General features: G+C 44.6%; 1 protein-coding gene across 1 annotated transcript in view; it reads right to left on the bottom strand.

The window, feature by feature from the left end:
• PXN (paxillin) overlaps positions 1-14,896 on the bottom strand; it is a 71,234-nt gene extending 56,338 nt beyond the window's left edge. Inside the window, exon 1 of the mRNA XM_056859243.1 lies at positions 14,870-14,896. Within this exon, the coding sequence (XP_056715221.1) occupies positions 14,870-14,882 (13 nt within the window). The 5' untranslated portion in view covers positions 14,883-14,896. The remainder of the gene's footprint in view (positions 1-14,869) is intronic.
• Positions 14,897-15,696: the final 800 nt, after the last annotated feature.

The raw sequence follows: 15,696 nt of genomic DNA, 5'->3' as shown, positions 1-15,696 counted from the left end.
ACTTTTTCTGCACACTGTCTGAGAATTATCAATTTTCCCTACAACTATCTGTGCTAACTAGTTGCTGGGGTTTTTTTTTAATGCAAATTCTCAAGATTCTACATCAGACAGAAGTCCTGGTACAGAATCATAGAAAACAAACACTCCTCTTCACTATAGAAAGATCTCCTTTCCTGAATACTGCCTGGCTCTTGTCACAGTGTACTCTTTCCCCCCATGACGTGTCCAAGTTTCACTGTTTGAAGAGAAACTGAGAACCTGTTCAGATCCAATATCTACAGAAGAAGAAAACATGGCTGTTACTGCCAAGCAAGCACTGGACTGTGCTACATTCCATTCGATTAAAACAATTACCAGAGAGGCAGCCAAGAATTACATAAAACTTCCTCTCTGCACCACCCCAGCCCGTTCCCTCCGCCTCCACCCACACGGACTTCATATACTTTTCCAACACTGCTTTCACCATGCACAAGGCTTGCCTGCAGGCCACTCCCGAAAAGGAAGCAACACAAGCCCTTCAAGGGCCACTTACAGAACAGAAGCAGAGCAAAGGGGGAATTTAAAATGTCAGCAACGTCTTGCTGACCCAAGCATTCTGCCAATACACAGAAATGGAGTTGCCCTTGAAGGCAATTCGAAAAATTCAGCTGGCGCTGAATGTGCCCATCCCCTGTGCACCTGGGGCTTCATCCTACGGAGAACTCCACAGTCTTAAGCTGTCCCCTTTGCAGATAAATTGGACTGGGGAAAGCACTTGTTTTACCAAGGTACCCACCCTGGCTCATTTCTCCCCCCCCCCCACTTCTGGTTCAATACAAAAGTAACTAAATCTGGTGAAGTTGACATCCAGGCACACCAATGCCATAAGGAGTCATTTCTAGAGTCGACGTAGTGTAGTGGTTAGAGCAGGGTGTCAAACATAAAGCCTTAGGGCCAGATCCGGCCCCTTGAGAGCTCTTATCCTGATTGCGAGCCAGCCACCCAACCCCCACTCTCAGTATGGGCTGGTAAGGCATGGCCCGGCCCAACCAAGTGACATTTATGTCATATCCAGCCCTCATTACAATTGAGTTCTATACCCTGGGTTAGAGTTTTGGACTAGGAGCTGGAAGACCCAAGTTTGAATCCGCATTCTGCCATGGAAACTTGCTGGATGAGCTTGGGCCAGTCGCACGTTCTCAGTCCAACCTACCTCATAGGGTTATGGTGAGGATAAAATGAAGAAGGGGAGAATGTTGTGGGTCCTCACTGGGGAGAAAAGTGGGGTATAAATGAAGTGAAGGAGATAAAAAATATATAAGATATATCCATAGATTCCCAACTCAACTTCTGTCCTGCTCCCAAGAACCCATAGCCGTTAAGAATGTGTCTAGACTTTGGCGCCTGGAATACTACAGTTCCACAGGTCAGAAGCTATTATGGCAAAATCTGCTTTTTAAAAAAAGAATTCAAACCTTTCCGGACTACGCTGCTGCCCAAGTTAACATTTTCCCCATTTATTTCTTCCCACACTAGAATAATTTAATGGCTGAATGTGTTTTACTGTGTTTGTCTGCCGGCAGCAGCGCCTGACTGCCTGTTGCCCCCCAACCAGCCCCGGAGGAAAGTTTGATCTAACATTTTTGAAACCATACTTAATTATTTCATACTAAAAAGAGACCATTACATAATACACTACAATATTATTCAAAACAACTGTCAGTGTGATCTGGAGACTCCAGCAAAAAGCTGTGGGGTTGGAATTTATGTGCAGATTTAACACTATCGGGCCTGGCATCGATAGGGACTGGTTAGCTAGCTCACTACACTCCTTCTTATAGCTTTATGTACACCACTCAGCTTACAATACTTAGCCAATTTGAAAAGCAGAGTGTCCCCACAACCATTGTGTCCTGCAATTTAAGTTGACAATCCTGGGCCTTCTATTCCTACACTCAGCCCCCTTTCTGCTATTTGTACCTTTATATGTGTGTACAGGGCCAGTGCTACCATTAAGCAAACTAGGTAGTCACCTAGGGCGCAAACCTCAGAGGGGCGCAGAACTGGCCTGAGGGGCACAGTATTAAACAGATTCGTTTCTTGGGAGAAAATGCAACTGACAATTTATATTTTTTATTTTAAGATAAGTACCACAACAGTGCTACGGAATATAATTAATTATAACATCTTATAAAAAGTTTTGTTCTTTTGTTTTTTTCTACAAGACATCTGTTTTTGAAAATTGGTTAGCAATGGGGCACAAGTAGTTAGCCTTGCCCAGGGTGCAAGAATGACTGGCACCACCCCTGCGTGCGTTATCTGCCAACTGGAGGGAAGGCAGCATGGTCAGCCCTGGTTAGTATTTGGAATACTAACCAAGGAATACCAGGGTTGCTATGCAGAGGAAGGCCCTGGCAAACCACCTCTGTTAGTCTCTTACCTTGAAAACCCCATAAGGGGTTGCCATAAATCAGCTGCAACTTGACGGCACTTTACACACACACGCATCTGCCAACTGAATGTAACACTGCATACATCTGACAAAGTAGGTTCTGGCTCACAAAAGTTTTCAAGGCAAGTGACTTTCAGAAATAGTTTGCCATTGCCTTCCTCTGCATAGTGACCCTAGAATTCCTTGGAGGTTTCCCATCCACCTTGCTTAGTTTCCGAGATTGACAACTTGATGAGGCTAGCCTGAGCCATTCAGATCAAGGCTACAAAAGCTTACACCACCAATTCCTTAAAGTTCCACAAGCCTCAGCAGAGTGATACTGCTATCATTTGTAAGTATGATCTTTGATGCTCCAGTTTGGTAAACTTGTTTATATTGCATCTGGGGCTGGAGCCTGTATCACCTCTCTCTAACTACACTACTGGGACATGCCCTTACATAAAGGGAAAGTACACAGCCGCCAAAGAGAACATCCAACTCTCACGCAGCAGTGTCCAACTCTCAGTTTAAACCGATCGGATTTCAGAGCAACAACCTTGCCCTCAGAACAACTCGGTGGATTGATTTTCTCACAATTTACAACAGAAGTAAAAAAAAAAAAAAACACTTGTCCTTGGATATGCCTCTCAATCGCATGCACACTGATAAGAGACAGTATGATGTAAAAAAGGTGGCGTTTCTTCCCTTCCCCCCACTACTACACTCTGCCAAGCTCCTTCCAAAGAGCTTATAGCTAGTCAAAACATCTCCAACTTAGTAACACAAGAGAGTCATGTGCCACTTGTAGGGATCGGCAGCTGGAGGCTCCAGGGCCAAATCCACACACACACACACACACACCAAGAATACTAGCTGGGTTACTTGGTGGTAAAGGAGACACACTCTGTCCATGTTCAGAGATGCTACCTGCTTACATTTCAAGACCTGGCATCTAAAAACAGGTTATACGGCTCAGCTGTCATGAGTTTGGGATCAAACAGAATCCTGATTAGGACTGTCAGATGGCTCTTCATTAAAGTGAAAGACAGACATCATTTTGAGATGCTAATATTCTAATAAATCACACAGCTATTTGACAACTTAGTTGGGTTTTACTTTTTTGAGGAGACCAAACACTCATCTGACACTTCCAGTGGTGTTATTGTCTACAACAAATCAGACACACTCAGACACTTAGTAAGACATTTTGTTGCTAATTCCAGAGCCACATCAGAATTACAGATCTCCAGCCAATTCAGATTCAGTTCCAACATACAATTTGCCTACTAAAATCCTTCCCTGAACATAAAAGGTACGTACACACAGCAGGGATATCCTACTCAAGTCCTTCATTACACCATCGGGTATTGGGCTACAGTAATTTCAATCCTATTTCTCAAAGGATGAATTTGAAGTTTAATCAAGCAGAGAAAATCTAATAACTCAAGGATTTAAACTCACTCCGCCTCCATTGCTATCCTACTTAAACAACAGTAAGGGTTACTATCTCGGGGTGGGTGGAATTCACGTAACCCCGGAGAAAGGCAATGATCTGAAAGGACCCAACAGAATCAGAAAACGGGTGATGGCTAAAACACTTCAGAATTAATTGTTCATGGAAGCTCCCGTTAACCGAAGACGATAACTCAGTGACCAACCACTCCTGAATCCTGATTTTTGTAAGCATACCTACGTTCTAAAAAAGTAAAGGTAAAGGTCCCCTGTGCAAGCACCGGGTCATTCCTGACCCATGAGAGGTGACGTCACATCCCGACGTTTACTAGGCAGACTTTGTTTTTTTACGGGGTGGTTTGCCAGTGCCTTCCCCAGTCGTCTACCCTTTACCCCCAGCAAGCAGGGTACCTACGTTCTAGCCTCTGGTTTACGGTCCCAGCATTCAGGGCTGGGGAAAGTCACCCCTGAAACCATGATGGAGTTCTTGGCTTCAGTTCAGTAGCTGACCAAAGCCACAGCACAGGAGCAAAAGATACAGTCCTCCCGTTTCATTTGTATGTGGGTCTCCATCCTGCCCTGCTTCCACCACCACAAAAAGCGTAGCATTTGCCTTTAGGTCTCGCAAGCCATCAGAGCTCAGAACAGCTCTAACGGTTGCCCTGTGTATACCAAAATACATGGACCGAATGCCCTTGGAACAAGCTTACGAACCACATGTTGCTCTAAAAGTGAGCCAGGCAAACTTAGAAAAAAGAGATTGGGATTCTGGAAGGGGGGAGGAGTTTCTAGAAAGACAGGCTCCCTGCTTCATTTAAATAGTGAAAGCTGCATTGTCCCTGGAGATCTTGATTTTATTAAACCCTGCTTTAATGTGGCTAACAGCACAATCGGTAAAAACAATTCCTCAAAAACAATCCAAAAATAACAACTCCTAAAAAGACAACACTTGGTATTAATGCCAAATTCATACCGCTGTGTAACAACAAAATATTAATAATAACTTTCATTTCCGCAGCACAGCCTTTGAAAAAGAACTGTCTTACTAGTCCTCTCAAAAGAAAGCAAAGAATAATCTTCCCCGGCCCTTGGGAATAGCCAGCCTGAGGCCATGCAGGAACACAAGAAGAGGCCCAATTGGACATGACATTTGTCCACTTCAAGCAGACACACAAGCAGCAGCTAGGCCCTCCCACCCACTTTTGGGATGGTGGAGGGTGGAAATGATGTCAGCATGTAAGCCAATGTTCTAGAGGCTCTATGGTAATACCATGGTAATATACCATGGTAATACCATGGTAATACCATAGAGTGTCCAGAGTGCTGGCTGACATGCTAATACCATAGTGTCTGGTGCATCAGCTGACATCACGTTCAGGTTTTTACCTGGACACAACATTGACACATTGAACAACAGCACGTCCACCCCTTGCCCTGTCCCCAAAGCACTTGGGGGTGCTAGGTGGCAGTCTGTCTTCCCCAGGCCCGAACTCTGGTGGAGGCCAAGCGAGCTCAACAGCCATAGAAAAGTTTCAAGTGGGCAGCTGCGTTAGTCTGTAGCAGTAAGAACAAAATTCAAGTCCACTTGCACCAACAGTTTTCCAGGATGTAAATTTTCGTGAGTCAAAGCTAACTTCGCCAGGCAGGAAAAGAACACCGGGCATATCCAACGCAGCGCTCCAGGGTAAACCACACAGTTCCAGAAACGTGGGGACAGGAACATGCAAAAAGGCAGAATATATAGGAAGTCCATGTACAGATTTTGCTAGCTTGGCAGAGGAAAATAGGAGCGGTATAATCAAGAAAGTAAGCAAGGGATTTAAATATTTATTATAATTTCTTCTTCACAGGGGGAGGAACGACAGAAGAGTGACTTGATCCAGCGCAGCAGGGAGAGCAGATGCTTGCATACCCTGACCTCTCTCAAGGGGGGAGACAAAGGAGTTAAAGTATCAGCAAAGTCCAGACTTTCCATGGAAATGCAAGAGCGAGGGGAAAAGGATTTTGCATCACACACTCCTTGAGGCACAGGACTCTGTCCAAGTCCTGCAAGACAATAGCCCCCCTGTTTTACAAGGGGACTGAAACACTTGAGAAGTTGCGGGAGGAGGGAAATCACTCACTATGGGGGGGGGGAAGCCCTACTTGCAATTTTCATGCATTCCCCTGCTTGGGTAATGTTCTCAGGAATTTGAGCAAGCAAATAAAGGCCAACTTTCACAACCAAAGCTAATTCCAGGGGTTCCCCCCCCCCTACCCCACAATGATGCATTCTGACCAACGCCAGACAGACAAAGTCCAGTGCTAGATCGGCACTCAAACCTCTACAGCAATGAAGCCCGTACAGACAAAGCCCTCTCTCAAAGGAAACAGACAGGCAGAATGCCTTCACAGGCAGAAGCCAGGACTCTTTTTTTTTTTGCCAAGAGAGAACAGAGCAACGTAAGCACATTTGTTCTAGCTCACGCATGGGGCCCAAATAGATCTTCCAATGAACTCCAGCGGGCAAAGGTCTTGCTTTCTTCTACAGAAATTGCATCAATTCCCCCTAAAAGGTGAAGGGTGAGAGAAACGAGATTGGAAACAAAGCACAGATAGATGCTGTCGATGGTGGAGAAAAACAGCCGAGCTCAATTACATGCTTAAATGTGTCTGCCCATATATGTTTCACATATCTTCCTGCTGTTCTAAGGCGAAGTCCACTGGGGATGACATCACTTCACGACCCCAGTATTGCCCCCTCCCCTCCCAACCCAGGATCTCTTAGAAGCAGAGATCCAACTACAAAAGATTTACATCACCCATTAATTCTGACACACTAAACCGGACAACTGAGACCAAATTCTGGTGCGGTTTCACCAGAATTTGACGGACAAAATTTCTGCCAGCACAGTACAATTCCCTTGCCTTCCTCCCTCACTGCAGCACAAAATACCTTCTGAAATGCTGTTGGGGGGGGGGGGACAGAGGACCCCCAGGAACAGCAGGAGGGGAGCAGAATCAGAGGTTTGCAGTGAGAAGGAGAAATCAGCAAAACTGCTCACCATTCACAGAAATCTTCCAGTAGATCCAATTGTGCATCAATGCAGATCCAAAGGCTGGTCAACATTATCTGTTAGCTTGTGAACTTTGCTTATTGGGGATGATCACTGGGGGAGGGGGGGTCTTCTTTGATGATAAAAGATCAGGGCTTCCCATTCTTGGCTTCTGAAAATCTGATATTAGGTCCTAGGAGATGGGAAGCAATTTCCCAGTTCGATATAGATACGCAAAATAGCTGGAATGAAGTTTGTGCAAAAATCTTAACAAACTGGCATCAAACACCCTCAATTTAAAACATGATCTCTAATATAACTCCCACTTTATAGCCTAGAAACTGAGGTTGAGAAGCAATAAGATGTGTAGGTGGGACAGCATACGCTAAACTTGAACTTTGCAAATTTTTACCATAGAAATTAATAATTGTTATTAATGCACAATGCCTGATCACACATGACGCTGTCTTACACTTCCTCAAACCATCGTCCATCAAGGTCAGTATTGTCAACTGACTGACAGCATCTCTCCATGGTCTCAGGCAGAGATCTTTCACACCACCTACTACCTGATCCTTTTCACTGGGGATTCCACTGAGCCACAGCCCCTCCCCAACCACCCTGTAATGAGCAACAGGGAAAGGGAACAGGTTGATTAAACCTTCTAAAATAACACCAGAAAGAACTGGAAATTGTTTCAAGCACTGCAAAGTTAACAAAACACATGACAGACTCACACAAAAGCAGAGCACTCAGATTAAGCATCACTCCATGGAGAAAACCCAATGGTGGAGCGGCCCACCATCTGACCAAAACGGCAGAGTCACAAATACTTCAGTGAATTTATGGAATGCAGCAGCTGTAGCTTGTATATTTCAATACCCATAGTCTTAGAACATACTGGAAAGTTTTGCTCATCTTTTCTTAAACGTCATCCAATTGTGCATGCCTAGCAGGAGGCCTAGCAGGAGAAAGTGGAGAACAACAATGGGAAGACATCTGAAACCAAAGAACTATTCCAGGAGACCCATATATTTTACAACACATCTAAGAATTTTCTTGGGAAAAGGGAAAGAGATAAACGCAGAACACCAACACCCACCCCACTCCGCTACAAATTTATCTTTCTGTATAACCTTTTAATCACACACATTCTTATCCATTTTTACTCTGGCTATTCCCTTCCCATAAATGTGAGGAGGCAGAAGATGGTCTCAGGTAGCCAGCTGGCTGATGGACACAAGCCTTGACGGTTTTATCACAGGCTCAGTTTAGACTTCCTCTTCTGTAGGTGTCACTGCCGCCTCTAAATTAGCACGGCAATTTGATCTTCTTGGTCTAGTAATAAAACTGGGACTTTTCCTGGAGCACATCTGAACAGAACATTTGGTCTCTATTAGAGGAGACCGTGGAGATACCATAAATGGGACTTGGATTACTTGTGATACAATTTCTCTCTTTGATTTGGTTGTAAGATACTTCCCAGTACACTTTCTAGGATACTGTACTCACGGGTAAATCTTACCCTGGTACATATCTGAGAAGCAGCAGATGGGTTCATAAAGTTGCTCAGAATCAGAGAAGGCTGATTCTCTGGGTATTAATATATGAATATAGGGGAGGGGCTGTGGCTCAGTGGTAGAGCCTCTGCTTGACATGCAGAAGGTCCCAGGTTCAGTCCCCGGCATCTCCAGTTAAAGGGACTAGGCAAGTAGGTGATGTGAAACACCTCTGCCTGAGACCCTGGAGAGCCACTGCCAGTCTGAGAAGACAATACTGATTTTGATGGACCAAGGGTCTGATTCAGTATAAGGCAGCTTCATGTGTTCAAGGCTGAAATGGTTGTAGTTGTATTTTAGGTACTGCAGTTGTAAAATCTGATGGCCAGTTTCACCGCTAAGAAGATCTTTTTACACATCCAAAACTCACAAGCCACAACTAATAATAGGGGCCATGTCTTGCTAATACCAGTCCCAAGAGAGGCAGAGAGGGGGCATGCCTAGAAGCATAACGGCACAAACCAAATTGTAGCGCGGAAACAAAAAAATTCAGACAGGTATGGGTAGGAAGGTGGTCTGGATAGGAAGGTAAAAAGATTTCTCAAGATTTATTTCTCTGGTCCACTTTTCCCACCAAGACTCTAGGTGGATCACAAAATTAGAAAGCAATGCAATAAGAAAACCAGTATAAAGCAATGCATCAACAATGCAAGGGCTGGATTACAAGAATTTAGTGTAGAAGGATGGGCATCCCAAGGAACGTACACAGCATAGCTCAGAATATTCCCATCTAGAGCACAAATCCTTTCTAACCACTTTCCAACACATAACCCATGAAATAGGAAAAAAAGAGGCTGCTGTGTGGGACACCTACAACGCCCCAAGATCTTGCTGGATTCTGTTAATTTTATACCACGTTGCACTGCCTAAAACACAAACATTCATTTATAGCCCAGGACAGAAGGCAATCAATTAATACCCCAAAAATTACTCACACTTTGCTTTTCTCCCCAACAGGAACCCAAAGTAAGCTACAGAAGCATTCTCCCCATCTCCATTCCATCCTCAGAACAAACATCCTGTGAGGTAGGTTATGTTGAGACAAAGTGACTGGCCCAAGGTCACCCAGCTGACTTCCACAGAGTGGGCATTCTAATCATACTGGACCACTACGTCTCACTGGCTATGCATAAGCTTATAGTATAAGTATATACTCTAAGCATGCTACTCCAGACTCCAAAAGACCCTGTTGCCAGTTAAGAGATGCATGTTGGATCAGAGATAGCTAATAGGCTACAAGGCAAAATATAATGGATGACTTTAACTAGCAAACAATGAAAAATACAGGAATGCATAAGGAAGGTGCAGAACAGGTGTGATTTGGGTCATTTGGCATATATACCACCATGAAAAAAGTGGCAGGGTGTGGCACTCAACACTGTTGTGTTGTTGAGAGCCAGTGTAAGGCAGCAGTTAGTTTTGCACTTGGACTAGAATGACCCAGGTTAAAATCCCCACTCAGCCATCAATCCCACTAGAAAACCTTGAGATCCAAACCACTTTTCTGCTGGTGTAAAAGGAAGTCCCTTTTGATCACCAAAAAGGCTATAATGGGGATCGTGGGGCCTGCACGGACAAAAGCCATCTACCCTAATATTGCTTTCTTCACACAGTTATTGTGAGGATAAAAGGGGTGAATGATGTACTCCACCCTAAACTCCCTGGAGGTAGATAAAAATCTAACATTTATGCTGAGGGAAACCTTCAACAGCCATGAGCTTGGGTAAGCAACAGAGGAGTGGATCTGGGATCAGGAACATATATGGGACAGAAAAGGCACTGGGGAAGTTAAATAAGGCTTTGGGAAGCAAAGTATCAGAAAGGAGGAATTCTTAATTTTTTAAAATTGTGTTACAAAAATTTTTTTACCCCAAAGTATAAGGATTTGAACAAAAACAGGAGATACTTTTAAAAATTAAGCCCCTCTAGGGTAACAGGATATGGTGAGACAGCAATATAATTAAATCCATGTATGACTTGCATATAAATCAAGGGGAAGACACGAGGGCTGGCTCATAATCTTGACGCCCATGACAAAGTATCCTCCTCCCATGTCACCCTGCAGTGTTCATCGTAAGATGCAAAGGAAGGGCTCCTGCAACCCACCCTGGACCTAAGGGAGCAGACAAAGTCCCTGCCCACCTTAGACCCCCAACAACAGTGGTACTGGTATGAGGAAGGGCTGTGGCTCAGTGGTACAGCCTCTGCTTGGCATGCAGAAGGTACCAGATTCAGTCCCTAGCAACTCCAATTAAAAAGTCCAGGTGATGTAAAAGAACTCAGCCTGAGACCCTGGAGAGCTGCTGCCATTCTGAGTAGTCAATACAGACCCTGATGGACCAAGGGCCTGGTTTAGCATAAGGCAGCTTCATGTGTGGAGCAAGAGGCAACCGGCACATGCCACACTTGTTGCCTCAACACACATCATTAGACCCTGCCCGTTTGGCGAGCCAAGCACCCTCCTGGGCGACTTGGGCAGTGAAGCAGCCCTGGGAAGACACAAGGAATAGAGCAAACTATGATATGTAAACCTCTCTTTACAGGCTGCAGGAAGCTGAATAGGATTTCAAGCAGTCAGGATTTCAGTGCCTTCGTTGTCATTCCTTATCATTACCATTAGGAACAAATATGAAAAGCATCATATAGTATATGATGGTTGTAAAAAAAACATTTTTAATCACCTGTATAAGAAGTTGAAAATACACATTCAGATTATCAGTTGGCAACTTGGCCACTTTCAAAAGTTATGTGCTTGGGGGGGGGGGGCATGCTAAGAACACAAGAAAGGCCATGCTGGATTGGACCAAGGCCCATCAAGTCCAGCAGTCTGTTCACACAGAGGCCAACCAGGTGCCTCTAGGAAGCCCACAAACAAGATAACTGCGGCAGCATTATCCTGCCAGTGTTCCACAGCACCTAATATTCATTCATTCATAGCCTTATTTATTGGCACAGTAGCTAAAACATCAAGTACAAAAATGGGACATCCAATACAAAATACAGGGCAGTTATAAAATGGGCCAGACCTATACAAATAATAACTACAAACAGTTTTAATGCTCCATATAGAGGCCAGGGAGACCATTACATAACCTGAATCCTTTGTTCATTAACTACATTCACTATTACTCCAAAGTAACCGTAAGAAATTTAGCAACCACTTCAGAGAGCTGCGAGTTATGATCCTTCAGTAGATGGGCTAGCCATCTACTTTCACTGTCCTCACCATTTTTTATCCATGGTTTAATTAACTTCTCTCGCTTGGTTTGATGCTTCACACAGAACAATAAGACATGTTCTGTGGATTCAGTTGACTTTCCATTACAGCTGCAAACTCTGTTCCCGTAGGGTATTTTTTGGTATCTACCACGCGTGACCGCTGTCAGTAAAGTATTCAGCAGGGCCAACATGAAAGAACATCGTAAGGGCGGGGAAATCAGATCGTAGAAGTACTTTGGCAGTGTGTTCGGTGCAAGTATTATATTGTAGAAAAGGGGCGAGCAGGTCTTCCTTGCTCCAGCTATTAATCTCTGGTAGTCAATGTCAAGGACGCGTCTCCTTATTTCAGTATAAGATTGTTTTTCATTCATATTAAATAACTGCTCCGTAGATAACCCAATGGTTTGAAGTTGTTTAACTATTCTGTTGTACCAGGAGGAGTTGGCAGCACCTAATATAATAGGCCCACTCCTCTGATACTAGAGAGAATAGGTATGCATCATGACTAGAATCCATTTTTACTCGTATCCATGGATACCCCTTTCCTCCATGAACATGTCCACTCTCTTCTTAAAGCCTTCCAAGTTGGCAGCCATCACCCCATCCTGGGGCAGGGAGTTCCACAATTTAGCTATCAGCATTCTCATTTATACCTGGTGTAATGAAAGGTTCACCAAAGAGCTTGGAGTGGGCAGAAGAATGTGAGGGGTGGGGAACAGAGTCTATCCTGACCCTAAGAATGGATGAATAAGTAAGTAAGTGAGTTGAGGGTGTAGCTGAATGGGTCCTGCTACTGGGAAAGCTTGAGCGTGGAGAGTAGGGATGGACTAAGGAAAACAAGTCATGGGAGAGCTAACTTTGTTTTAGATAATTTATTAGATAATCAGATAATAATTTATTAGATAATTAGATAATTTATTAGATAATAATTGCACTAAAGATGCAGTGTGGGGTGTTTCACAAAAGAGAAACTACAAAAACAACACAAAAATTTTCAGCATTTTCAGCATTAAAAAGCCCTGGTAAATGACACATGATTACATTTTAAAAGTTTGCTGACTACAATCTGCACAACTTGGGTTATTAAAGTTTGGTTATTAAACTTAAGGCATTTAATAACCAAAACAGGAGTTAATCTTTTTGTTCAACGCGAGTAAAAGTTAACAGATTCTCTCTGAGGTACAAGAAGGGCCATTTCTCCCAAAATGCACCTAAATGTATTAAAGCATTCTGCTGCTGACATTTTAGCCAAATTTTACAATACAAGCTGACTTCAAAAGCTTTGGCGTGCTAGGTAGCTTGGAAGCAATAAATTAAAGCTAAAAGAATTGGAGGGGAATAAGTAGTAAATAGGACAAACTAGGGGACAAACAAGGAGAAAAGTAGAAGTACATGACTCAGGTTGAAATTTAGGAAGTAGGAGAAATGCTGAGTATTTGGGGACTAATTGTTTGGAAAGGCTTGGTTGGTGGGTAGATGGGGAATGCTTACAGTACTATCTGATGCAGAGTAACTGTACTCAAATCAATCCATTGAAATCAACGCGTTTAGACTGGAGTAACTCCGCAGAGGATTGCACTGTCAGATTAAAAACAAATTACACAGTGCTATTTTTCTTACAGTAAAGCCCAAAAGGAGTCTTCCGGCACTTTTGAAACAAACTGGTTTATTGTAGCCTGGGGTTTTTGTGGATTTGAACCCTCTTCCTACTTCTCAGCTCACCAAAGCTTTCGTCACAGCCCCCTCCAAGAGTTACATGGCCCTTTAAAGATTTCCAGTGCAAACCTAGGCACGTTTACTCTGAAGCAAGTCCCCCCTCCCCCCCGGCATTCAGTGGTGCAACACAAGAGGCACCTTGATTTGGGACCAAGTCCTCAGGAAACTGAACAGAACTTACTCTGGCGTAGTAGAAAAGGGCAAGAGTCCAGTAGCACCTTAAAGACTAACACAAATATTTTCTGGTAGGGTATGAGCATTCGTGAGCCACAGCTCACTTCTTCAGATACCAGGTAGAAAAAGGCAAGAGTCCAGTAGCACCTTAAAGACTAACACAAATATTTTCTGGTAGGGTAGGAGCTTTCGTGAGCCACAGCTCACTTCTTCAGATACCAGGTATCTGAAGAAGTGAGCTGTGGCTCACGAAAGCTCCTACCCTACCAGAAAATATTTGTGTTAGTCTTTAAGGTGCTACTGGACTCTTGCCCTTTTCTACTACTGCAGACAGACTAACACGGCTACCCACTGTGAATTACTCTGGAGTAAACAGGCTGTAACAAACGCATGGGGCCACACTCTGCCCGCCGGCTCCTGTCCACAAAAACCGATGCCACCATCAACCTGTGACTCTTGGTGCCACAAGAGCTCCCTTTAAACGTGCTTGCCTTGAGCTGGCTGCAAAGGAGCTAAAAGTCAAGCAAGGGTGGGGGACAGGATATTGGGGGGGGGACAGGACTGAGAGAGGGATTTGGGGGGGATGAACGATGAGGCGGGGCACGGGAAGCGGAGGGGGCTGGAGTGAGATTTGGAAACTAATGAAAGGGGAGCCCGGCTGGGGAGCAAAGAGCAACTTTGGAGCAAAAGCAACTTTGTGTTTTGTTTTGATAATAAGTTTTTTTTCCTTCATATAACATATCAACATAAACAATATGATGGTTATAACAAAACATTATAATAAAGTTGCAAAAGCAACTTTGCATTTTGTTTTATACGTTTTTTCTTCATATAACATATCAACATAAACAATATGATGGTTATAACAAAAAGAAAAACATATAATATCATTAATTTAATAAAAAAAAGGACTTCCCCCTCTCCCTCTCCCAACTAAAATTCAATTGTATAAACTTTTGCTAACGGCCCTAATCCCAGCACTGTTTTAATTAACCTGTTCTCGTCCTATCCAACGTTATCAAATCAATGCCGAATATAAAATTAATGCAATGTGTAAGTAAGGGATTAGATCATGGAGCCAAAGCAACTTGGGAGGGAGGAAGGACACGACGAGGAGGAGAAGAAGTTGGGGGGGGGCGCACATAACTGGAAGAACCCCTCACACTTACACACACCAACACAAAGACACAAAAGTGGAAGGGGCGCTCGGCTACGAAGAGGAAGAGAATGGGAAAGGGTGTGTGTGTGTGTTTTGGGGAGGGGGCTGAGCAAGGATCCCCACCCGCCCCGCGCTCTTTGCTCACCCAGGTCGTCCATGTTTCCGCCGCCGCAGCTGCTGCTGCTGCTGGCTGGAGGCGCCGCAACTTTCCTGGAGCTCCGGCGAAGCAGAGGCGCGCGCGCACGCGCACACGGCCCAGCCCGGCTTTGATTTGCACCCCCCTCTACCCCGCCCCGCCTCCGTTGCGCGGGTGCGAGCGGCAGGCGCGCCCCTTCCTTCACTCTCCCCCCCCCACCCCGCAAGAGCGCAGAAAACGCCATCGCCCTCTAGCGGCTGTCCTGGGGTGAGCAAAAGAAGGCCAACCGATGTAGAACCACAGAGTTGGAAAGGGGCCGCCAGGGTCATCTCGTCCAACCCCCCTGCACTATGCAGGGATTTCCCCAACTACCTCCCCCCCACACACACCCAGTGACCCCTACTCCATGCCCAGAAGGTGCCCTCCCTCTCATGAACTGCCTGTTCTGAAGAAGTGAGCTGTGGCTCACGAAAGCTCAGACCCTACCAGAAAATATTTTTGTTAGTCTTTAGGGTGCTACTGGACTCTTGCCCTGAAGAAGTGAGCTGTGGCTCACGAAAGCTCAGACCCTACCAGAAAATATTTTTGTTAGTCTTTAAGGTGCTACTGGACTCTTGCCCTGAAGAAGTGAGCTGTGGCTCACGAAAGCTCAGACCCTACCAGAAAATATTTTTGTTAGTCTTTAGGGTGCTACTGGACTCTTGCCCTGAAGAAGTGAGCTGTGGCTCACGAAAGCTCAGACCCTACCAGAAAATATTTTTGTTAGTCTTTAAGGTGCTACTGGACTCTTGCCCTGAAGAAGTGAGCTGTGGCTCACGAAAGCTCAGACCCTACCA

Source organism: Euleptes europaea, chromosome 13 (genome assembly GCF_029931775.1).
Source record: "Euleptes europaea isolate rEulEur1 chromosome 13, rEulEur1.hap1, whole genome shotgun sequence".
Taxonomy (NCBI): domain Eukaryota; kingdom Metazoa; phylum Chordata; class Lepidosauria; order Squamata; family Sphaerodactylidae; genus Euleptes; species Euleptes europaea.
Note: the sequence above shows the minus strand (reverse complement) of the source record. Positions and strands in the feature narration are given on the sequence as shown.